This window comes from Camelus ferus, chromosome 3, assembly GCF_009834535.1.
Source record: "Camelus ferus isolate YT-003-E chromosome 3, BCGSAC_Cfer_1.0, whole genome shotgun sequence".
Classification (NCBI taxonomy): Eukaryota; Metazoa; Chordata; class Mammalia; order Artiodactyla; family Camelidae; genus Camelus; species Camelus ferus.
Window position 1 is genome coordinate 30,266,714 of NC_045698.1, and position 26,374 is coordinate 30,293,087.

The 26,374-nt window shown below is 38.7% G+C and overlaps 1 protein-coding gene across 8 annotated transcripts; it reads right to left on the reverse strand.

The window, feature by feature from the left end:
* Nucleotides 1-3,512: 3,512 nt before the first annotated feature.
* TMEM267 (transmembrane protein 267) lies at nt 3,513-24,495 on the reverse strand. 8 transcript variants are annotated; one of them, XM_032471714.1, is made up of 5 exons: nt 23,474-23,982; nt 22,781-22,851; nt 22,067-22,190; nt 13,603-13,990; nt 3,513-5,403 (listed from the first exon to the last, which is right to left on the reverse strand). In XM_032471714.1, the coding sequence occupies exons 4-5, from the start codon at nt 13,912-13,914 to the stop codon at nt 5,068-5,070; spliced, it is 648 nt and encodes a 215-aa protein (XP_032327605.1). In that variant the 5' UTR covers nt 13,915-13,990; nt 22,067-22,190; nt 22,781-22,851; nt 23,474-23,982; the 3' UTR covers nt 3,513-5,067. The 8 variants fall into 8 exon arrangements, with proteins under 8 accessions (XP_032327605.1, XP_032327638.1, XP_032327649.1 ...); XM_032471747.1 differs by lacking the exons at nt 22,781-22,851; nt 23,474-23,982 and adding an exon at nt 24,361-24,495; XM_032471758.1 differs by lacking the exons at nt 22,781-22,851; nt 23,474-23,982 and adding an exon at nt 24,224-24,339.
* Nucleotides 24,496-26,374: the final 1,879 nt, after the last annotated feature.

Consider the following 26,374-nt stretch of genomic DNA (forward strand, 5'->3'; position numbering starts at 1 on the left):
CCAGCATTTATTATCTGTAGACTTTTTGATGACAACCATTCCAGCTGATGTGAGGTGATATTGTAGTTTTGATTTGCATTTCTGTAATAATTAGCGATGTTGAACATCTTTTCATGTGCCTGGTTGCCATCTGGATGTCTTCTTTGGAGAAATGTCTGTTCAGGTTTTCTGCCCATTTTTGATTGGGTTATTTGTTTTTGCTTTTGTTTTTTTAATTTGAGCTGTATAAGCTGTTTGTATATTTTGGAAATTAATCCCTTATCAGTCGCATTGTTTGCAAACATTTTCTCCCAGTCCATAGATGGTATTTTCATTTTGTTTGTGGGTTTTTTTTTGCTGTGCAAAAACTTTTAAGTTTAACTAGGTCCCATTTGTTTGTTCTTGCTTCTATTTCCATTACTCTAGGAGATGAATCAAAAAAAATATTGCTGCAATTTATGTCAGAGAGTGTTCTGCCTATGTTTTCCTCCAGGAGTGCTATAGTATCCCGTCTTAGATTTAGGTCTAATCCATTTTGAGTTTATTTTTGTTTTTTTTTTTTAACGTTTGTTTGTTTGTTTTTGAGGGGGGAGGTAATTACATTTATTTATTTATTTATTCTTAGAGGAGGTCCTGTGGATTGAACCCAGGACCTCATGCATGCTAAGCATGTGCTCTAGTGCTTGAGCTATATCCTACCCCCGAGTTTATTTTTGCATATGGTGTTAGAGAATGTTCTATTTCATTCTTCTGCATAATAGCTGTCCAGTTTTACCAGCACCACTTATAGAAGAGACTGTCTTTTCTCCATTATATAGTCTAGTCTCCTTTGTCATAGATTAATTGACCATAAGTGCTTAGGTCTATTTCTGGGCTTTCTATCCTGTTCCATTGATCTATGTGTCTGTTTTTGTGCCAGTACCATACTCTTTTGATTACTGTAGCTTTGTAGTGTAATCTGAAGTCAGGAAGTGTGATTCCTCCAGCTCTGTTCTTCTTTCTCATGATTGTTTTGGTTATTCAGGATCTTTTGTGTTTCCTTACAAATTTTAAAGTTATTTGATCTAGTTCTGTGAAAAGTGCCATTGGTAATTTGACAGGGATTGCACTGAAACTGTAGATTGCTGTGGGGAGTATGGTCATTTGAACAATATTGATTCTGCCAACCCAAGAGCACAGTATATCTTTCCATCTGTTTGTGTCATCTTCAGTTTCTTTCATTAGTGTCTTGTACTTTTCAGAGTACAGGGCTTTTGCTTCCTTACGTAGGCTTATTCCTAGGTATTTTATTGTTTTTGATGTGATGGAAAATGGGATTGTTTCCTTAATTTCTCTTTCTAGTAGTTTGTTGTTTGTGTATAAAAATGCAACAGATTTCTACATATTAATTTTGTACCCCACAGCTTTACCAAATTCATTGATGAGGTCTAGTAGTTTTCTGGTGGCATCTTTAGGATTTTCTATGTATAGTATCATGCCATCTGCAAAGAGTGACAGTTTTACTTCTTCCTTTCCAATGTGGAGTCCTTCAACTTCTTTTTCTGGCTAAAGGTTTGTCAATTTTGTTTATCTTTTCAAGAACCAACTTTTAATTTTATTGTTACTTTCTATTGTTTTTTTAGTTTCTATTCCATTTATTTCTGCTCAGAAATTAAGCCCTGCTGGCCTTCAAAGCCAGATGTTGTGGGGGTTTGTCTTCTGGTGCCAGACCTCCAGGCTAGGGAGCCTGACGTGGGCTCAGAACTCTCACCCCTGTGGGAGAACCTCTGCAATATACTTATTCTCCAGTTTGTGGGTCACTCACCCCAGGGGTTATGGGACTTGATTATATTGGGAGTCCACCCCTCCAACCCATCTCACTGTGGGTCCTTCTTTGTATCTTTAGTAGTAGAAGATCTTTTCTGGCAGGTTCCAGTCTTTTTCATAATTGGTTGTTCTGCAGATGGTTGTGATTTTGGTGTGCTCGTGAGAGAAGGTGAGCTCAGGGTCCCTCTACTCCACTACTTGTCCACTCTCCTTCAGTCACTCTGGTGGTTTACAGTCCCTGCCAGGCAGCGGGCTCCAGACTTGACTCTCTGGTGCTGATGCTGCGGCCGGCAAGGGTGCAGGTGTGGCTGCGGCTGGACTACTGTGGCAGCACTAGCGGCTGCAGCTGCAGTGGAGGTGGCTGTTGGGCCCTCTTCCCTCTTCAGACTCCCTAGAGCAGTGGTTCCTAAAGGATAATTCCTGAATCAGCAGCATCAATATCAATTGGGAACTTGTGGGAAATGCTTATTTTCAGGACCTGCCAAGTCAAAATTCGGGGGGTGGGTCTCAAGCAATTCTTGATTTAGGAAACCTTACAGGTGATTCTGATGTACGCTAGAGTTTGAGAACCGCTGGTCTTGAAACAGCAAATGAACCTGGAGATCTCAGAGATGAGCAGTGTCCCCTAAAAAGGAGATGCAGAGGCCTGTTGTACCGGTGGATGGCTGATGTGATGTGGTAAGAGTCAGCGGTATAGAAGAAGAGGCGAATACTGAAGTTCAGATTTCAGGCGGGTCATCTGATGACCGAGGATAAAATCAAGGGTTAGAATACAGGGAAAAAGAGATCCAGTTGATCATATCATCAAGGAAGGTGAAGGTGAGCCTTAGAGGGCAGTATGTGAGGGTGAGGAGGATTTGGAGGTAGTAGTATAATGAGGTATCAAATGACTGAGAATTGTGACAGATGAAAGGTTTAGCCATGAAAGTGGTGAGCAAGGACCGGGACAGCCCCTGGTCCTCTCTCCCCTTCGGTTGGGAAAATGGGAAAAACCAAGTAATTCTTCTACTGGCTATAAGAAAAAGGTACCAGGAAGTATCTGCCTGACTAGGGGAAAAGGGGTGGCTGCCTAGGAGAAGAGAGGTCCACGTTAAAGAAAGGAGGTGAGGACAAATGGGAGCATTAACCCATACACAACAAGGGTTCTTAGCCCACCGCTAAAGGGAACCAGACTTGGGGATGAGTAGACAATAGTTCAAGCAGACGTGACAAAAGTTCTCCTGAGTAGCCAGCATAACTAAAGTGGCTCAAGAAAACAGTAGATTGGGAGGTCAGATCAGTGAAACAGCCAAGAGAGAAACACTAAGTGAAAAGAGGATGTCTAGAGCCTGGAGAAAACACACACGTAAAGACAATACAGTCCAACTTTCAACATTAAGTTGTATTGACACAAACTCTTTCACTAAAAAAAAGGAACAGAATGGTGGCATGGGAAATTGGTTGCTATATTTCTGGAGGGTATAATCACAGCTTTCAGAGACCATTTAGAGGAAAGAAACATTACTGACAGCAGAGGTAGGAACAAAGATAAATCCACATTTAAAATTTGCAGTTACTGTTTAAGCAAGGAGTCATGGTCAAAGTGGATTCCCATTCTAATAAAGTTGGGACAACCCCCCAAATGCCAATGTGACATTCTTAAATAAAGCCCTTTAATTTTATGATATTCCTTTGTTTAGTATGGAGAGGGAAAAAAAGGGAGTGTTTTATAATTTAGTCAGAAAAAGTTACACAATATATATGCTTTATTTCCATGGATTTCTAAAATCATACACTTAAAAAAAGTCTCTTCCTTAAATCAAATTTACCCCACTATATAATACTATGAAACCAACCAAACTGACACAATAATTGCTCTCCAAAGACAGTAACAGACTGTAAGATCTAATAAATTGTAAAACATAAGAGACTGCAACCAACTGGTTAAAAACAAAAGGAAAAACTAAAGAGCTTGCCCCTTTGTAACAATTTACAGAACTCTGTTTAATAAACATGAAAAATCTGCTTTGGATAAGGCATTGCTTCATCCCTTGTCAGAGAATAAGGCACACAAGCATCAGCATGACAGAACACAAATATGTAAGAAAATCTGAAGACAGCAGATGGTACAAATGCCACAAAAAAGCAGGTACTTCTGGGGCACTATTATATCAAAGTAACATTAAACTGTGCAAATGTGAAACTTACAGCAACTCAATTTTCCTTCTCTAATAAAGGTTAATCATTTTTTACAGACGATCAACCTGAAAGAACAAAGGAAATAGCCAATTTCCTAAAACTACTTTATTCTGGAAAAAAAAAAAGTTTTGTTTCTCAGTATCAGGCACATTTAAAAAAACAATTTAACTGGTGTAATATTTTAGAATAGTACATAAACAAATTGACAGCAACAAATAATTTTAATGGTACATTCAGGCGTTTACATTTGAAATGACATTGATTCAAGTCCTTTTTGTGTGAATTCTATGGTTATGAGCAAGTATCAATATTTTGTTAATGTTAATTTTGAACAAATATTTTGTTATGTTTAGGTATGTTTTTCAAAACAGTTAAAACTCCAACATACGAGATCTGGGGGCAGAGATACTGAAAAAATAATACTTTGGTAAGATGTTATTAGAGCCAACATATTACAGTAATTATTTCCTGAAGTTATTTCTGAAACAACAGCCTAGGTCTCACGTTACTGTCTTTTGTGAATATTATAACATAAGTGCATTGAAACAAGACTCTGCCAGTAGTCAAAACTGACTAAAGCCCTTGGCAAATTAAACTTCAGTCAGGATCAAAATATGTGCCATAAAGAAATGTTAGCATTCACTATACATCTTACTCATAATCTCATATACTTTGCCCATTTCATTGTTTCACCATCTCAGGAAACTGTGGCTCCAAATGTAATGTTAACTTTTCACAAATCAGTCATCCTAAAATGTGAGCTGTTTCTCACCAGGAAATGAACTACCTTAAAAGCATACTTCCAGAAAACTTAACTAGATGTAAATCTAATAACATTAGTAAAGCCAGATAAATAGAAGAAAAATACAAATGTATCATGGAATAAACAAAACTCTAATATTGCACTGCAGTGTTACGGAAAAGAGGAATACAACAAATATATAATTTTTAAAAATTGTACATGCCTCTTGAGCAAGAGGACTCAGGAATTCTAGTAATTAATGTTAAGTACCTAACACCTTTTTAAAAATTCACTTTAATGTTGGCAATCCTTAAATATCATTGTCTCAACCAGTGCTCCTCTAAGACTGCCACATGGTTACCTCAGACATCAATATGAATTCCATGTTTTGAAGACATCATCTGTCTGGTCCCTGTGAAATACATAATGAATGAACAGATGTGAGGTAAAGACGATGTGATGATTACATAAAGCCAGAATGGCAAAGGAGAAGTCTTTCCAAATGGGCACATCCACAAGCCATGGCGAATTCCATCTCGGACATGGTGTGAGGTCCAGGATATAAATAACATCCAGGGAAGAAAGCACCATGAGTCTTTGAGCTTGAAAAGGTGCATAGTAAACTTCAGGGTCAGAACCACAACGGGTATCACAGTAGAACAGTGAAGGAAAGGTCTTCGAGGAAGAGCCAGAGCAGCCTGCAGGGGAAAAGCAGGAGCTAGTATCATTTCCTTCTCCGCAAACAAAATTTGATAGATGCTTCCTAATATTTGTAATCATCTATTTTCCTGCAGGCTATTGGAAATGCAAAGGAGACATTTTCTATGCCACCTCAAAATATACTTTGCATTAAATATGGGGTTTTTTTTTTTTTTGAGGGAGGGTTAATTCAGATTATTTATTTATTTTTAAGTGGAGGTATTGGGGATTGAACCCAGGTCTTCATGCATGCTGAACATGCACTCTACCCCTGAGCTAAACCCTGCCCCTAGATATGAAATCAAGATCTCAAGAACATGTGGTTAATTTAAGTTTCATATTATTTGCTTAGAAAAGTCACAATACATACATAATTTATGTCCTAAATGTATGTTTGTGTAAATTTGGAGTTTTAAAGAATTGTCTTGGGCCTCTAAGAGCATTGAAAAATGTTTCACAACTGAACAAAATATTCTTCAGTTAAACTTCTTAAAAATCGAAGTATGGTTGATTTTTCAATGTTATAGTAGTTTCAGGTGTATAACATAGTATTCGAAATTTTTATTGACGATACTCCATTTACAGTTATTATAAAATAGTGATCATATTCCCTGTGCTGTACATCTTTGTATCTTATTTATTTTTCATCTAGTTGTTTGTACCTCTTAATCCCCTTCCCCTATCTTACCCCTCTTCTTCACCCATTCTTCAATTAATAAAGGCATTAAAGGGGAGTATTTTCATTGTAAACACTTCATATTAGCCTTGAATACTTTCATAATTTATTTACAACAACATTAGAGAGTATATTATTTTAAATAAGTATTCAAAAGCTGAGTTAAACTTCAGTAATATTTCTAAACCACTGTAAAAATGTAATCAATATGAAATGAAAATTTCAGGCTTAACCCCCGAATGACCAAGGAGTAAGGTTTTATTCTCACATATACTAAAGGCTAGTTTCCAACTAGATAATTTCTAAAAAGGAGAAAGCTGAGGATAGAGAAGACTGCCTAAATTCAAATCTCCCCACACATCCCCACACCACATTACAGAACAAGGACAAATAAAACTGTATCAAGCCCCACTCAACATAGCTAGAAGTCAGAGAATGCCCAAACTTCAAATACTCTAAAGTATTAAAATAAACACCAAATCAGAGCTCTCTCTTACATACTCCTGCCTGAAGCCAGGAAAAGCCAATGCTGAAGAAAGATGAAGGGAAATCTAAGATTGATCTAAAGTTACCATCAGAAAAAGAAAGTTCACCCCACATGTGAAAATACCAAAAAGGGTCCTGGTAGATCAAAGTAGTGACTACAGAGAAAAGACTTAAAAGTGGGCATGATTCAAGGTTGTAAAAGGCATTAGTTCTGGCTGGGGGAGAAGATGGTACAAAGGAAGGGAGAGGTAGCCTTTGAAGACTGAGTGATGAAGGGAAAAAAAGAAGTCACAGAGGCAAAAATTAGGTCCCTATTAAAAAAAGTTAGAGGACACCACCTTTCCACCACATTAAAAAGAAAGTCATCCATTGAAGAGTCTGTACCTTGTCACGCTGTCAAATCAGATCACGCTTAAACTGGGAATCCTGTAAACCCAGGGTTCTTTAACTCCCACCTACAGAATGAACATCAATCAAGTTTATTGATTTGATGTTCCTACATCCCTATTTCCTCTCCCTTCTCCTCCACACTTAGTTGTTTTATTTCTCCTTGGTCAGAACATATAACATTTCTGTCTTATGCCATTTTTGTCTCCACCTTTGTTTTTAAGTTCTACACCCACAATATGTCGTGCTCCTCAATGGCAGGGTGGGACAGGGGTGCCTACGGTAATCACTACTGAGAGGAGAGCCACAGCCTCATGTTGAGATGATGAGCAGTTACGCTCTGGATGTGTGGAGGAATAGGGACTCTTCACACTTTTATTTGTGAAGCCAATTTACAGTAATAGATGCTAAGGAAGAAACAAGAAATTTCTCTTGCTTGGTTGACTTCTAAAATAATCCATGCAGATTTTTCATTCATAGATAAACAGTGAAAGAAGAAAAGGACATTACCATAAAATTATAGAAGTAAAGCTAGATAACTTAAAAATATAAGTAAAAATAGATACTTAAAAACAAGTATATATTACTTATATGTGGAATCTAAAAAGTACAACCAACTAGTGAATATAACAAAAAAGAAGCTGCCTCACAGATATAGAGAACACATAGTGATTACCAGTGGGGAAAAGGAAAGAGGGAGGGGGCAATTTAGGGGTAAAGAAGTAAGCGGTACAAACTATAAGGTATAAAATAAGCCACAAGCATATATTGTACAACACAGGGAATATAGTCAATATTTTATAATAACTATAAATGGAGTATATAACCTTTAAAATTGCAAATCACTATATACTGTACACCCGTAACTTACATAATATTGTACAGCAACTATATGTCAATAAAATGAATAAATTTTTAAAATTAAGTATCATAAATACTCATTCAGTTTTGATATTTATTCCTCAGGACCACATACAATCTGATGGTGAATGTGAAAAAATTTTAATACTTCATTCAAAAATAAGGATCAATACATGCAGTATGCTATACTTTATCCGCAGTCTCTCATTTAATCTTTAAAACATTCCTATGACTTAGGAATTATTTTACAGAGGAGGAAACTGGGACTTAGAGAGGCTAGGTAAATTCCTTATGGTGTACAGTTATCAAATGGCAAAGCTGTGGTCTGGTTCTAGCTCTGTCTGATTCTATGGCTCATATTCTTAACACAACTGCTTCTAAATGATTCAAAGAATAAATACAGTATACAGCCTAAATTTTTTTTTAAAATTACAACAGGAATACTTAAATTCTAGATGAATGCATTTATAAATCACACTTTGTTTTTGTTTTATTGAAGTACAGTTTATTTACAATGCTGTGTTAGTTTCAGGTGTACAGGAAAATTATTGTTATACATATATGTGTGTGTATATATATATACATTCTTTTTCAGTTTATTTTCCATTATAGTTTATTACAAGATATTGAATATAGTTCCCTGTGCTATACAGTACGTCCTTCTTGTTTATCTGTTTTATATATAGTAGTGTATATCTGTTAATCCCAAACTTAATTTAAACCTCCCTCTCAGCCTTTCCCCTTTGGTAACCATAAGTTTGTTTTCTATGTCTGTGAGTCTATTTCTGTTTCATAAATAAGTTCATTTGTATCATTATTGTAGATTCCACATATAAGTGATATTATATGATACTTGTCTTTTCTGACATATTTCACTTAGTATAATAATCTCTAGGTCCATTCATGTTGCTGCAAATGGCATTATTTCATTCTTTTTTATGATTCAGTAATATTCCATTGTATACAAATATACATATATACTACATCTTCTTTATCCATTCACATGTCAAGGGACATTTAGGTTGCTTCCATGCATTGGTTATTGTAAATAGTCCTGCTATGAACATTGCAGTGCATGCATCTTTTTGAATTAGTTTTTTTTCTGGTTATATGCCCAGGAGTGGGATTGCTGGATCACATGGCAACTCAATTTTTAACTTTTTAAGGAACTTCCAATACTGTACTCCATAGTGACTGCACCAATTTACATTTCCACCAACAGTGTGTGAGGGTTTCCTTTTCTCCACACCCTCTCCAACATTTATTTGTGTTCTTTTTGATGACAGCCATTCTGACAGGTGGGAGGTGACATCTTGTTGTTTGATTTGCATTTCTCTAATAATAAGTGATGTTGAGCATCTTTTCATGTGCCTGTTGGCCATCTGGATGTCTTCTTTGGAAAATGGCTGTGCAGTTCTTCTGCCCATTTTTTGATTTTTTAAAAATTGAGCTGTATGAGCCATTTGTATATTCTGGAAATTAATCCCTTGTCAGTCACATTGTTTGAAATATTTTCTCCCATTCTGTAGATACTGTCTTTTCATTTTGTTTATGGTTTCGTTGCTGTGCAAACACTTTTAAGTTTAATTGGGTCCCTTTTGTTTATTCTTGCTTTTATTTCCATTACTCTATGAGCTGGTTCAAAAAAAAAATACTGCTGTGATTTATGTCCGAGAGCGTTCTGCCTATGTTTTCCTCCAGGAGTTTTATAGTGTCGACTCTTAAATTTAGGTCTTTAATCCATTTTGCATTTATTTTTGTATATGTTGTTAGAGAATGTTCTAATTTCATTCTTTTGCATATAGCTGTCCATTTTCTCTGCACTACTTATTAAAGAAACTGTCTTTTCTCCATTGTATATTTTTGTCTAGATTAATTGACCATAAGCACCTGGGTTTATTTCTGGGATGTTCCATTGGTCTGTGTGTCTGTTTTTGTGCCAGTACCATACTGTTTTGATTACTGTAGCTTTGTAGTAGAGCCTGAAGTCAGGAAGCATGCTTCTTCCCTCTGTTCTTTCTTAAGATTGTTCTGGCTATTGGGGTCTTTTGTGTTCCCAGATAACTTTTAAAATTATTTGATCTAGTTCTGTGAAAAATGCCATCGGTAATTTGATAGGGATTGCATTGAAACTGTATCTGGTTTTGGTACTGGGTTGATGGTGGCCTCACAGAATGACTTCAGAAGAGTTTCTTCCTCTGCAATTTTATGGATTAGTTTCAGAAGGATAGGCATTAACTCTTCTCTAAATGGTTGGTAGAAATCATCTGTGAAGCCATCTGGTTGTGGACTTTTGTTTGTTGGTAGTTTTAAAATTACTGATTCAATTTCACTACTGGTAATTGGTCTATTCATATTTTGTTTCTTCCTGGTTCAGTTTTGGGAGATTGTACCTTTCTAAGAATTTGTCCATTTCTTCTGTGTTGTCCATTTTACTGGCATATAGCTGCTCCTAGTAGTCTCTTATGATCCCTTGTATTTCTGTGGTGTCAACTGCAACTTCTTTTTCATTTCTGATTTTATGGATTTGAGCCCTCTCCCTTTTTTTCTTGATGAGTCTGGCTAAAGGTTTGTCATTTCTGTTTATCTTTTCAAAGAACCAGTTTTTAGTTTTTTACTCATCTTCTCTTATTTTTAAAAAAATCTCTATTTCATTTATTTCTGCTCTGATCTTTCTGATTTCTTGCCTTCTACTAACTTTGGGCTTTGTTATTTCTCTAGCTGCTTTAGGTATAAGGTTAGGTTGTTTATTTGAGAGTTTTCTTGTTTCCTGAGGTAAGCTTGGATCATTATAAATTTCCCTCTTAGAACTGCTTTTGCTGCATCCCATAGGCTTTGGACCCTCTTGTTTTCATTTTCATTTGTCTCTAAGTATTTTTTAATTGCCTCTTTGATTTCTTCACTGATCCGTTGGTTGTTCACTAGTATATTGTTTAGCTTCCACGTGTTTGTGTTCTTTCATCACCTTTATGATCATTACCCTGAACTCTTTCTCGGGTAAATTTCCTAGCTCCAGTCACTTAGTTCTTCTTCTGGGGTTTTATCTTGTTCCTTCATCTGAAACATATTCCTCTGCTGCCTCATTTTGTCCGAGTTGCTATTTTTTATTTTTATGTATGTGGTAGGTTAGTTACATTTCTCAGCCTTGGATGTAGGAGACATCCCGTGCATTCCACCAGTGCACTCTCCTCTTGTCACCCAAGGTATATGCTGTGTGGGTCCTGTTGTGGAGAGTGACTATGGGCCATCTGGTAGGCTTGGTTGGCCCCTGGTCTGGTTGGTTGCCAGGCCCTCTCTTGTGCTGATGCTGCTGGCTGTTGTTTAGCAGGGCCTGGTTATGAGGTGGCTGGTTGTAGAACTCTAGTCTAGGCGGCCCCAAGGCTCATGCTGGCTCACTGGTGGGCAGAGACAGGGTCCTGAAGACGCTGGGGCTTTTGCCTATCCACTGGCTGGTGAAGCCAGTTCCTGGGGTTAGTGGAGGGCTACTGGCAGGCAGAATTGACTCCTGGAGTCTGGCTGCAGGGCCCAGGGATCCCAGAGCTAGTTTCAGTTTTTTTTGGAGGGGAGTTCTGGTTGCTGTCACAGTTGGGTATGGGGTCCATGGTGTCCTCAAGGTTGCATTGGCCTGCTAGTGCACAGGGTTGGGGCCCAGTTGGTCCCAGGGTAGGGTCTCGCTTGCTATGGGAAGGCTTGGTCTAGAGGGTAGTGCAGGCTTCCTGGTGGGCAGGGATGGTGCCTGCCCGCTGGTGGGTGGAGCAGGGTCTTGGCCCTCTGGTGGGTAGGGCTTGCTATGGACGTGTCTAGAGGTAGCTCTGAGCTCAGGAAGTCTTTAAGCAACCTTAGTGCTGACAGGTGGGGCTGGGTTCCCACCCAGATAGTTGTTTGGACTGAGGTGTCCTAGCACTGTTGCCTGCAGGGTGTTGAGTGGTGCCAGATCTTGGCACTAACAAGCTAAGATGACAGCCTCCAGCAGGAGTGTTCACACATTTAAATGATTTCCAATAAATATGCCACCAGTGTCTACGTCCCCATGTTGAGCCACAGCTGTCCTCCCCACCCCCGGCCCTGCCTCTCCAGGAGATTCTCCAAGACAAGCAGGGAGGTCTGGCCCAGGCTCCTATAAAATTAATGCTTTGGCCCTGGGTTCCAGTGCATGTAGGACTTTGTGTGTGCTCCTTAAGAATGAAGTCTGTATTTCCCCCAGTCCTGAAGGGCTCCTGCAGTTAAGCCTTGCTGCCCTTCAAAGCCAAATGCTCTGGGGCTCATCTTCCCAATGCCAGACCCCTGGGCTGGGGAGCCTCATGTGGGGCTCAGAGCTCTCACTCCTGTGGCAGAACCTCTGCAATATAATAGTTCTCCAGTGTGTGGGCTGCCCTGGTGTGGGATTTGACTATATCGCAAGTCCACCCCTCTACCCATCTCATTGTGGTTCCTTCTTTATGTCTTTAGTTGTAGATCTTTTCTGGTAGCTTCTAGTCTTTTTGGTACTTCTGCAGAGAGCCATGATTTTGATGTGTTCATTCGAGGAGGTGAGCTCAGGTCTTTTTACTCCTCTATCTTGGCCACTGTCCTAAATCACACTGTTTATAACCTCTACTAACATTCACTGTGAACTCTTTGCCAGGGTGTGTCACTTAACATACTCACTTACTCCTCACAACCACCATATGAGGGAAGTAACATTACAATCCACATTTTACACATGATGAAATTTAGACTTAGAGTAGAGAAATGTTCTGGTAAGAGTACATACTAGGATTCAGACTCTGGTCTGCTTCTGATCATCAGCACTGCTATGCTGCCTCTACTTACAGCAAGAACAGTTAGAATTTGTCTGTAATAAGGAAGTAATGATTCCCTACTTACTGAATTTCTAAATAAATGAGACAACCTGAGAAGTATCTGGTACAGAACTTGGCTCATAATAGGAAGAAATGATCATTTCTTATTGGTTCAACAAATGTTTACTAAACACCTACTAGGTAAGCCAGGGAGTGTTCCAGGCCAGTGTTAGTCTATGAGTTTGTCTGTATTTCTTTCCTGAAGCATTTACAGATTATGAACACATAAACATTAGGTAAATCTGCTGACATTTAGAAAATATTATCTGAACTGCCATTTTAGGCTTAGTTCATTCTCAAGACTAATAAGTTACCATATAGCTAAATCCCTGAAAACTCAATAAAATCCTTCAATTTCTCCACTGGGGACTGTGTCCTAATCAGCCCAATGAAATGCACACCTTGGCCCCAAGGGGGACTTGAGGAATGAACGACTCCATTAAAGTCATTCCCCAGGCCCAGGGATCAGCTTAAAGCTATTCAGCTGTTATGGAGCACCTAGGAGCTGCACATTAACTGTAAAACATGAAGGATAGGGGGAAAGTGTAAGTGTGTCCCTGCAGAAAGAACCCTGATACAGAGAGGACCAGGATGGCCCTGAGAATGACCCCCATTACTTTCAAGCAGTTGGCTAACTTCCCTTCAAGACTTGGCTAAGCACATCCTTTGCAAAGCCAGCATGGAACTCCTTGGGTACAATTAGTGAGCCCTTGCCCTGGGCACATCGACGGCACTTTGTGATGCCAGGTAATGTGGTCAGCCACACATCTGAGTGCACCCCCAGGGCAGCACTCAGGGCTCAGTAAAGTTGGATGAATGGGCTTTCCTGTTTTGAAATAAGGCTCATCTTCTCTAGCTCTAACTCAAACGATGCTGTGAAGATCAATATAATGGTGTGAAAGAAATTAAAGGAAAGACCAGAAGAATTAAACACATCGACTTCTTACCTTTAAAGACAGGGATCCAGCTAGAAAAAAGTGATCTACATCAATAACAGAGGCTAAAAATCCAGCTAAAACGATTTCTCCAAAGTCAGTCTTCTTCTTGATTCCGATGACTATTGCCCAGGACCACATGCCAATCATACAATGTACTGAGTTATCTGAGAGGGCTCGAAGCCAGTCATTTTGTTGAATTACGGAAAACTGAAGAAGTCTATCAGCCACGAAGCAAAACAGCCCCAGACCAAGGCTGGAAATAAGAGATCCAGGGCTGCAAGACTGGAGCAAAGCATGGGTCTTCTCAGTCTCGGATGCCATCACCAACACTACGTTAGCATGTACTGACAGCCATCGGGAGACACACAGCTTCTTCTTGTTTACATTCCCAGTCACCCTAAAATAGAAAGCAGAGAAAAACATTCATGAAGATTATGGGATGACTATGTACACAAAACAGTATCAGCAGTCATTTTACAAGTGTAAAACCAATCTGTGAAAATTATCTTCCTTTCTTTTAACTGTTGTCTGTAGTTTCATTTTATTTGTCCCAGCTTTATTAACATATCACTGATATATAGCGCTGTGTAAGTTTAAGGTGTACCGCATGATGATGTGATACACACATATATAGTGAAATGATTACAATAAGGTTAGTTAACACCTCCATCACCTCACATGGTTATCATTTTTGTGTGTGGTGAGAACATTTAAGATACACGCTCTTAGCAACTTTCAAGTATTAAAAGAAATGGTATTTCTTAAATTTATATATAATAATATGCCATGTGGCCCAAAGAGAAATTAGCTTTGTAGGAACAACAGTTTAAGACGGTAGCATGTATCAAGGGAAACTTAAGAAAGCCCACTGATTTTAATCTATTACTTTTCTGAGGTCACCAAATAGTTCCATCTTTCAATAATGTATACTACACAGTAGTGGGCATCCACTGTGTCTGTGTACCCAGCAACTATTTTCCATACTTTCTCTGGTAACAGCATCCTTTTCCTTTGGGAAAACTGCTCATCACAATACCCAAATTCTGGAGCTGACTAATTAGAATTCTCTGTCTCATTTATTAGTAGTAGCGATTAACTAGCAATTACTAATTAGTAATAATTGTCCAGGAGTGGTTAATTGTGATTACTCTAGTGATGAAGGTGACCCAGGCTGGGCCAATCAGATTCTTTTTCTCTAATTTTCCTAAGTGGAGCTGATGGAGAAAAGTTCCTTTTCTTCTTACAGACCATGGACTCCACTATTTGGAACAGCCCAAGAAAAAAGAATCATAAGGACATCAAGTCCTTAGGTTCAGTCCCCAAGGTTCTCAGAGCTGCCCCAGTTCCGGAAGCTCACTTTTCACTTCTATGAGCTGTCAGAGGATTTTCCCAGTAAATTTCCCAGTAAATCCCCTTTCCCTTCAGTTGCCTCTAACCAAAGAACCTTAGTTGATATAACAAAGCAATTAATGCTGTGCCGAGTGCTCACCTGGCACAGAATATTGAAATCATTTATCCACACACAATATTGTGTGATACCTGAAGTGCTTATTTTATATTGTTTTGTTTTAATTCTGAGACTAAAGAATAATTAAGTGATTTATTGAGAACACTTCAACTTCCATTCTGTAATAAAAAAAAACTATACATAGCTCACTGTATATATTCAAAAACCAAAAGCAAAATGCAAAAGACCTAGACAGGAAAACAACTTTGAAAAAGAGGAACTAAGTTGAAGGACTTACACCATTTGGTTTCAAGTCTTATGATAAAGCCACAGTAATTAAGAATCTGGTATTGGTATGAAGATGGACAAACAGATCAATGAAACAGAAGAGAGAGTGGGATCAGAAATAGATTCACACATACATGGTGAACTGATTTTTGATAAACATGCAGAGGCAAGTCAATGGGGAAAAGATACACCTTTCAACAAATGGTGCTGGAACAACTGGAAATCCATATGTAAAAATAATAAACCTCAATCCATACCTTCTTCCCTATACAAAGATTAACTCAAAATGGATCACAGACCTAAAAGTAAAACACAAAACTATAAACCTTCTGGAAGAAAACACAGGAGAATATTTTTGTCCTTGGGTTATACAAAGAGTTCTTCGTAGCCACATCAAGAGCTCAATCTTTTAAAAACTTGATAAATTGAACTTCATCAAAGTTAAGAACTTCTGCCCTTCAAAAGACAATGTCAAGAGAATGAAAAGACAAGACACAGACTGGGAGGAAATATTTGTGTATCTCATATTTGATAAAGGATTTATATACAGATTAAAGAATTCTCAAAACTTGAGGACAGAAAATGAAACATACAAAAATGGGCAAAAGATTTGAAAAGGTACTTTACAGAGATAATATACAGATGGTCAATAAACACATGAAATATGCTCAACATCATTAATTATTATGGAAATGAAAATTAAAACCACAATGAGATTACAAACATAACTATTAGAATAGCTAAAATTAAAGACTGACCATCCCAAATGTTGGCAAGATGCGGAGCAACCAAAACTCTCACACCTTGCTGGTGGAAATGTAAAATGATACAACCACTTTCCAGTTTCTGAAAAAGTTAAACATACTAATACTATATGACACCATCATTCCACTCTGAGGTATTTACCTAAGAAAAATGAGAGCAAATATCTGCACAAAGATTTGCACATCAGTGTTCATAGCAGCTTTCTCTCCGTTAGCTCTGAACTGTAAACAACCCAACTGGCTAAACAAAATATGGGGAAAAAGAATAAAAGAAACAAAAAAGGGATACAGACAAAACCATGAATGAATCCTAAAATAATACTAAGCCAGAACAACAACAACAAAAAGTAGGTAGTCAAAACCCATTGAACTGTGTAACACAAAGAATGAACCCTAATGTAAACTACGGACTTTAGTCAATAATAAGGTATCAATATTTGTTTATTAATTGTAACAAAAGCACCACATTCATGCAAAACATTAACAATAGGGGGAAATGTGTGCAGAGGGAAAAGGAATATATGGGAACACTCTGTACTCTGTTCAATTTTTCTGGAAACCTAAAACTGCTATAAAAAATAAATTCTATTAATTTTTGAAAAGTAAATAAGAAAAGCATTACGGGAAAATGTTATAATGGTTAAATTTAGGTAATGGATATAATTTAGTTCATTATACTGTACTCTACCTTTATGTTTGAAATTTTCATTTAGAAATACGTTTTTTAAAAGGGTACATAGTATGATTCCATTTATGAAAAATTCTAGAAAATGCAAACTAAGTGACAGAAAGCAGATCAGTGGTTGCCTGGAGACAGGAAGGACAGGAAGCATTAAAAAGGAGCATAAGGAAATCGGGGGGGGGGGGCAGATGTGTTCATTATCTTGACTGTGGTGATGGTTTCATGGTCCATAGTTTCATACCTACCTCAAAGCATATCATGCTGTACATTTTAAATAGGTACAGTTTATTACATGTCAATTATACTCCAATAAAGATGTTAAAAAGCAAGGAAAATATACTTCACTGTTGATAACAATAGCAGCCTTTCATATAAAAGGAGCAATCTGAAGACAAGAAAGAGATTTTGGAGATAAAAAGCCTGACTGCCTAAACAAAAAGTCAACAGAAGCAATGCACAGTAAAATGAATGCTTCGAAAAGCACAGTGAACAAGAACACTTTCAAAGAATTTTCCCAGAGCTTGAGGGGGGGAAAAAGGACAGAGTTGGGCACTGAAAGGAAAAAAAAAAAAAAAAGAAAAGAGAAAATCCTTAAGCGTTTCCTAGTCTGAAAAAAACAAGGAAAAAAAAAAAGGTTCTCTGCAAAGGAAAGTGAACATGATTAATACCCACACTAAATGCCAAATATTGTGGAGCCACAATTACAGAGCTCTGAGTTATGACAGCAGGGTTCTAAACAGGTAATTCTTATGTTCACTAAACAGTAACAACCACTAGGTTAATAGAAAACCAAAATGATGAAAACCACAAAACATTACCTTGAAAGTCAGAAGCAGTATAACTGAATCACTTTGCTGTACACTTGAAACGCTAAATCAACTACACTTCAATTAGAAAAAATCTATATATGGATTGAAAAAAAACAGTACAGCTACTATAATATTGTTCTGGCAGTTTTAATCAATGTAATGAGGCAAGGAAGGGATGGAGGGATGGATGGAAGGAGAGAAAGAAAATTGTGTTATCACCCTGACAGGAAGAAAAAGATCATTACATTAGTGTGTAAGTGAAATGACTTCCTACCCAAGAGAATGAATTGAATAGAATTTAAGTTGCAAAACGTGGCTAATTCAAGATAAACATTAATATATCAGTAGTAATCATAAGGGGACAATATGGGGAAATGTACATTCAGAATAGCAACAAAAACTCAAAGATCAAGGAATCAACTGAACAGGTAACACGTATGAAGCAAAGGACAAAACTGTATTAAAGGATGGAAAAGGCCAACCAGCTAATTAAAGCTCAGGTGGCTTTGGGCTGTGACAACACAGCAAAGGTGCAAGTACAGAATGCCCCTCCTTGTATGGTTCTGGGCAAGGTTGGCCACAGGGGACACTGCATATGGGACTTGGAAGACGGGGGTGAAGCAGCAGCCGTTTTGTTAAACTCTGAAGGTCAGTGTTAGACAGTGTGGAGCTTGTTAAGTGTTCTGCTGACCTGTCAGCTCACCGTGTTGGCATAGGAAGCAGCTGGGTTTGCAGCTCCTTCAGCTCCCACCACATCCTCCATCACCTTCTCCAAATCCTGGGCCAGCATGTATACCCCAAGGTCAGAAGTGCCAGCTCTGCCAGTTACCCATGGGGTCAAAACTGGAGTTGGTGAGAGGCCAGTGCAGGTCCCCCTGTCCTTGTTCTCATCCACACCCACCTTCCCTTCCCAACTGTCTGTCCAGCTGATCTGTGGCAGCTTCAGGCTCAACGGCAGACTCGAGACAACAGCCTGCACAGCTGCTCTCCCAGCCCCACAATTACAGAAGGTCTAAGCCCTGTGATTAATTTCTTACCCTTTAGCATGCAAAGCGGTTCTGCTGCTTTGATGAACTGCACTGACACAAGAGCCAGGGCATTTAACTGAGTAAGAAGACAACATGGGTGGTAGTTTCTCAAATTAATCCACAATGTAATTCTAATCAAAATCATAAAGGGATTTTCTTCTAGCAACTTCACAAACTTTCTAAATTTTATTTGAAAGAGTAAATGCCGATAAACTTCAAAAAAGTAGAGTAATGTGAATACTGAAAGGTAAGTACAAAGTCCAAGACAGATCAAGTGTGTATGGGGAGGAGGAAATGTATGTCTAATTTCAAATCAGTAAGGAAAGATTATTTCACTCAGATGCTATATCAGTTAGGATTCTTAAGTGCACAGAACAGAAAACACTCTGGCAGTAAAAGAGAAAAACATTTATTAAAAGGATATTTGGAAAGGGGAGGGTATAGCTCATTGGTAGAGCAGGTGTTAGCATGCATGTGGTCCTGGGTTCAATCCCCAGTACCGCCATTAACATATATATATATATATATACACTATTATATATATATACACTATATATATATATATATATACACACACACACACACACACATTATATATATATAACATAATATAACGTATATATATATAAACCTAATTGCCTCCCCCCTCCAAAAAAATAAAATAAGAATTAAAAAAATAAATTTAAAAAAGGATATTGGGAAGTCATAGACCTGCCAGGTTTCAAGAACCAGGCTTCAAACCTATGCCTCAAGCACCTCAGTGAAAATGACAGCAGACACCTGTGAAGACCCCACCACCACCACTGAGCCCCGCTTCCACTGCCGAACCCATCACTAGATGTGACCATGGGCACGGCTGCCAGTGCTGCCCTGTCTGCTGCTACCATGAAAGATTCCTGTTTATGTTTATTTCTTTGCTCTCAATACAAAATTCAGAGTGGGCACTGGTCACATGCCTGTACCCTAGTTGCAAGGGAGGTTAGAAAAGATAGTATTTGGCCTTTTCAGCATATATAGTAGAAGGTGGGTTCTCTTCTCCTTCAAGATGCATTAGAAGAGGAATATACTATACTGAACAGGAAATGACCAGTCCACGTTTGTAATCAGTCTGTTACAAATGGCTTTAATTGCTAAGTATTACCAGAGAGTCAATTATCAGAGGAAACCTGAGACTGGATCATCTGTGCAATGTGCAGCTTTATACGGTACAGTTGTTAAATCAAACAACTGTAGATTTTAAAATGTCATATTCGTATGGATTAGAGTTTTGCAATACTGACCACTTCTCTTGTTAAATTAAGACAGGGAATCAGTTTGAATGACCAGCTGCCTGGAAATTTTCTAGGGTTTTTGTAATCAGTTGGGTTATAAATCTGGAATATTTATATGACTTTGTAAACAGACTTTTATATAATTCAGCGAGTTAGACTTTCAGAACTGAGCTCAAAATTGTTTTTAAAATACTGATAGACATCACTATATGAAAATATAAAACTTCTACATGGCAAAGTTAAAGACAAATAAAGAGAGGAAATTTAGTACAGTTATCCTGGAGAAAGATTACAAGCATTACTTTATTAAGGGCTCTTAAAATGAATAAAAAGAAAAAATAAGTATCCCTGTAATAATGTGGACAGTGTCTACGAAAAGGCAGCTTGGAAAAGGAAGAAATGCAAATAGTTAAAAAAAAACTATTAAAAGATTTCAACTTTATTGGTACTCAATTGAATTTAAATTAAAACAATGAGATTTCAGTGTAAGATAGACAAAAGCTTGCTAATTCTTTCTGTTAGCGGTGGGTGAATGATCACTCTTACAGAGCATTAGCAGGAGTATAAATTGGTACAACTTTTCTAGCAGACAATTGTATCAAAAATCATTAAAAACTGATGAGCAAACACTTTTGACTTAGCATTTCCAATTCTAGGAATTTACCCTAAGAAATGAATTAGATAAATACAAAGAATTACACATGGATGTTCAGCATGGTATTGTTTATAAGGAAAAACCAGAAACTAAATGTCCAAAATACAGGACTAGTGAAATACATTCCACACAACTATGCAGCCATTAAAAAAAACCCTTATTCCCATATTTATTGACATAGAAAAATACTCAATAGGTGTTAAATTTTAAATGGTAGCCTATAAAATAATACGTGAAATATTGCATTTTTGTTAAAAATATGTGCATATGCATTAAAAAATCTGGAAGGCTGTTCATTTGGCTTGTCTCACTGGTGGGCTTACATGTGATCCTTACTTTTTTTCCCTTTCTTTGATCTGTTACAAATTTTCAATGTCTTGCTATTATGAACATAAAGCCAATAAAGCGACTTTGAAAAGTTAACAGTCAGAAGTAATTAAACAATTCACATCATGATGTTAAAGTCAGCTTCTTAAAAGTTTAATTAAAAAGGTAGAAACATTTATAACACTATAAATATGTATTAATAAAAATATTAGGATACATTAATAAACATTAATAAAATTATATACAATTCTCATAAGTCAAATTTATACTATAAAACTAATTTGTTCATATTTATGTATTAGTAGACACATGAAAAGTCTGTATGAAAGATTTCTGTATCTTTAGATGAAATAAACTTATGCAGGTTCCTTTCATTCTTTTTTTATTAATGTGAAAAATACTTTGCAGAGAGCAACTATTTTGTTAATGGAATCTACAACAATCCTCATATTCTTGGTCATTGGCAAAAAAGAAAACTGTTCTTTAAAGCAATAAGTTTGGGTTCTAGTCTACAGACTCTCCCAGGATTAGGAAATAATGATTTCAAGGTACTTTCAATAAGAGATATGACTAAAATGCAAAATATGCAAAAGACCCCTCCAAGGTCATGAATCCTTTCTATAAACCTCAGGATTTGAATTACAGAGACAAATTATGAATTATTTGTCTCTATTTTGCAAAGTAAACATTTGACAGTTGAATGGATAAATAAGTCAATGTATTTAAAGGCTCAGTGCATGTAATTTTAAAGTCTATGAAATATTCCTTTGAGCCAAAGATAAATGACAGTATCCACTTAGCTAGATGGGAACTGGGACACAGAAAGCTTGAATTAGTGACCAAACCAGAGAGATACAGCAGAAGCAGCAATATCCCTCCCCTTCAGTAAGCCGTGCTGTAAATCAGCCCTAAGGAGAAAGAAGGCCACTCAGGTGGCTGAGTCCGGGGAGAACGTAGGCTGGACAGAGACTACACAGAGGCTGAACAGAATAGCTCTTCTGCCACTCAAACTGCGCTTACATATGCATTTCATTACAAATTTATTGTCAAACTTTATCCCAGAAATCAGACAGAAATAAAAGGTCATTATCTACCTAATTACAAACTGCATGCTGTTTCTATAAAGCCACTGCATTACATCCATCTTCTTTTACTCACTAAACAATTTTTATCATCACGAAATATATTTAAATGTTACTCACCTTACATTTTACTTGATGAGTCCAAATACTAAAAGGATCAAGCAGCCAGTAAAGTGTCACGAGCAAAGTGAAACATCAGAAGATCACTTCATGTATTTAAATGATGATCCAAATTTAAAGTGACCTGAAAAAGAAAAACTTACTATATAGAAAATAACTATTTTGTGGTTTACAAATAGGAACAGATACACATAATGGGGCAGCACAAAATGCATTTTAAATGGAAAGTTTAAACAACTTGCTTGATGAGAAAGGAACAAAATCTCAATTGAGTGAACTTGGAAGCAGATCCTTCAGCCCCAGTCAAGTTTTCAGATGCCTGCAGCCCTGCCACCATTTGGACTACAACTTCATGAGACCCTGAGCAAAACCACTCAGCTAAGCCTCTTCTCAAGTCCTGGCCCACATACAGTGAGATAATAAATGTTCAGCTGTAAGCCTCTAAGTTTGGGGGGTAATCTGTTATGCAAGAATAGATAACTAAAACAATAGTTTCTATTTTCAAGAAAGGTATAAATAATTATGGTCCCAGAAACACACAATTCTGACATCTATTCCACTCCAATTATTGGTGCAGATATTTCGATTAACTAAGCGTCCCATTTTCCTTTTTCCTTTTTCGTTTTTCACTTCCTGCTCCTCCCCCTACAAACAGAATGAACTTCAGAACCTCTTAAATTGTCAAACAGCTTTATGTTTACTTTACATACTCACTTTTGTTGGGCAGGTTCCTTAATATTTTACTTTATTAATACAAGGGGTAAGCAGGTAAGCAAATCCTCAGTCTGTGAATTAAAGATTTGGAATGATTTCTCTGCCATAACAGCCAGTACCCGGATCATAAATTTCTCTCTGACTTGCAGGAGCCACCTTCTATAATGGCTAAATTCTGCCACACTTCATCCCTCATTATAGTAAAATGCCATCAACTATGGGGCCTTCAAAGTATACGCAGTAGTAATCCTCTCTCTCCTTAACTCCACACACACTTAGCCAGTTACTTTAATTACACACTATTGTGCACTGTTTGTTAATAATCTCTTAAACATCATTACAAAGCAAGTAAGAGGTAACAAATTCCTGACAGAAATGTCTTTTTCTGCTTCACCCTCTTCCTCCCCCACTAACCCCCAACACAAATATTTACAAAACCCTGTGGTGACAGCATGGTCTAAAATCCGAAAACTGCCTTTATTATGCGTTACAAATAAGGCCTCTTGGCCGAACTGTAGCTATTACTAAACTTAATATATATTTTTCTTTAATGCTATAATACCTAAAGCAGATGCCAAACCTAATACAGGTAACCTGCAAAGAAAGAAAACACAAATCTTGCTCCGTTTCAGATACTTTTCATAACCTGCATATAAAACGTTTATCCCTATGACTATTACGAATAAAACATACAATTCTGAATTTCAGCAAGTCTTGGCAAATTCCCAAAGTCTTTCTTTCCCAAGGTTGGCGTGATGCAGTAATTTTTAAAATGTCTATTAGGAAAATAGGGTAGGAAACCCCTCCGTCCGCAGGGAAGGGAGCCTGTTACACTCATCACAATCACGCCTCCAGGAGCAGGGGCGCATTAAGGGCTCTCACGCTGTTAAAATGAAAACGGGCAGCTCCGGCAAGACCCCCGGCACTCAGCCCTGAGCCTGGGAAACGCGAGGGGCGAGAAACCTTGGCAAGGGCAGGACGCCTAAGGGACCAAGAAGGCGGGATGAAGCCGAAGGGCGGTGCAGGGACCGCCCAGATCCCGGGGCCACCGACCAGTAAGGACTGAGCACTCCGACAGTCTCGGGTCCCGCAAGTCGGCTGCTCCTGCACGCCCTCCCCATCGGGAACCTGGATCTTCCAGACTTCAGGTTCAGCTGGTCCCCGCCTCTGGCCTCCCACCTCAGGACGCAGTTTGGCGGCGTCCAGACCGTGCCCCTCCCGCCGGGTTCCTCGAGCAGCTCAGCCGCACCCACCATCTGCTCTCGCGGCTGAAGCCCGTGGCGCGAACGGAGGCCCCGACCCTCCCCGCCCGCCTCTGTCGGCACCACAGAGATGCCGGCCGCGGGCCAGAGCGGCTGCACCCCGCAGCGCCGGCCGAGAGGACGCCGGGATACCGGTCCCACGCTGAGCCGGCGGGAAGGACGCTTGAGTGCGGTTGGATACCTGGAGTTCCCCTCAGACCTGCGCCACAAAAAGACTTTTGGGAAGGTGGGGTGAGAACTACAAAGTGCCTTGCTTCTTTCTTTCCGCCGAACCGTAGGATTCGTTCTCGGTTTAGCGGGCGCCGTCTACAGACTTACCGCCGACCTAGCCACAAGGCGCCACCTGGCGACGGGGAAGGGGGACGCAGAATTAACTCCCGAACGTCGGACGCGCGGCCTTGTGCCCAGACGCCTGAGCTCGGAGCCCTCTGCCGTCGTGGGTTCCGAGGGTGTACGGATACTCCAACTTCCTTCCAGGGATTCCTCAGGGTGGGTGTTGGAGGTTTCCACGAGACGAGAGCTCGCGACCTTGTACACCTGACGCTCCTCCGTGACGTTTCACCACCGCCTTGGGGATTTCTTGATAATTATTCTTGGCCTCTGTGCGGGTGAACACTGGGGGCGGCTCTTCCTTGTGGACTGTAGTGACGTGGCCAGAACGCGTCATCATGAGTACTAAGTGCTCACTAGTCGAAAAAGCCACTTAAAGGGTAGCTTGACCCTAATTAACTGGAGACAAGACGCTGCTTGTATGGTGAGCCCGGCCAGTTCCCATCCCGTCTCCCTACCTCGGAGTGGTGGGTGCGCTCTAAGCACCAAGGAGACATCTGGCTTGACGCTAGGAAGCACTGGCCCAAAAGGGGAGGCTCAGGGAGGAACATTTCTTTCTCTTTCGTACCTACAGTTGCTCAAAACTAGTATCCAACGTAAAGCAGGAGCAGCAGTGGGATTATATTGATTATATACTTGAGAAAGAGACCATAGAAAATCCAAATCTTCAATCTCAAGCGGCTAGACTCCTCACAGAACCTTAAAATGTGGCTCAGTTACTGTTAGAACTTTTCACTGCTTGTTACACTCAGTTCTTAGCGAACGGGAAAGACTCAGCTGAGGGAGGAAATTACATGTATTTTTACCTGCACAGCTTAAATGTTTGCTAAAATGATCTATCACTGAATGCATTAACCATAATATTAGGTGTTTTTTCTGTCCGAATGCAGTTATAATTTGGCATTTCTTATGGGCAGCATGGTACACGTCTTATCATACTCTAGGCTTCCTGGAGTTCTTTAGGGACAACCACAGATGGTTTCCTGCAACCAAAAGAAGATTTACAGTTATTTTCTCTGTGGTCAGCCTACTGCCCAAAGGCACTATTTATTTATACAATACATACTGAGTGTGCACAATATACCAGGCACTATGCCTAGTAATAAAGGTAAAGAATAACTTTATTGCAGCTTAAGTTCTAGTAGAGGATACAGACCACAAAGAAGCTGGATGATTGACATATGTGCTGTAAAATAAATACAGTAATGTAGTAACTGGGGGAGGCCCCCCTCTTGAAGAAGGGATATTTGTGCTGAGACCTGAAGGTAGTAGGGAGCCCGAAGTGAGAGGAGCTAAAGAGTATTGTGCCCATTTAAACTGCTGATTATCACTCCTAACCTGCTACACTCTGCTTGCTTTGCTTTCTATTTTTCTCCTTGTCTCATCTGTTGCTTATTCCCTTTTATGTGAAGAGTCTGTTCTTTTCAAGAAATCACAAGTTAATCAGAACATTTCTGGTTATATTGGTATAATTTTTTTTATTGGAAGTATAGTTGAATTACAATGTTGTGTTAGTTTCTCATGTACAGCATACTAGTTCAGTTGTACATGTTTTTTTCATTATAAGTTATTACAGGATATTGAATATAGTTCCTGGTGCTATACAGTAGGACCTTGTTTATTATTTTATATTTAGTAGTTCGTATCTGCTAATCCAAAATTCCTAATTTAGTCCTCTTCCCCCCTTCTCCTTTGGTAACCATATGTTTGTTTTCCATGTCTGTTAGCCTGTTTCTGTGGGGGTTCTCTGTTCTTTGGTTTTTTGTTTTGTTTTTTGCCGGGGGAGCAAAGAAAAGAGCAGCATTATTGCTTTGTCTGGCAAAGAGAGTTACAGCAGGCTAATACCCTGAAGGCTGTGAGCCCCAGCCTGTTTCTGTTTTGTAAATAAGTTCATGTATCACAAATGTGTGATATCATATGATATTTGTTTTCCCTGTCTGACTTACTTCACTTAATATGATAATCTCTAGATCTGTCCATGTTGCTGCAAATGACATGATTT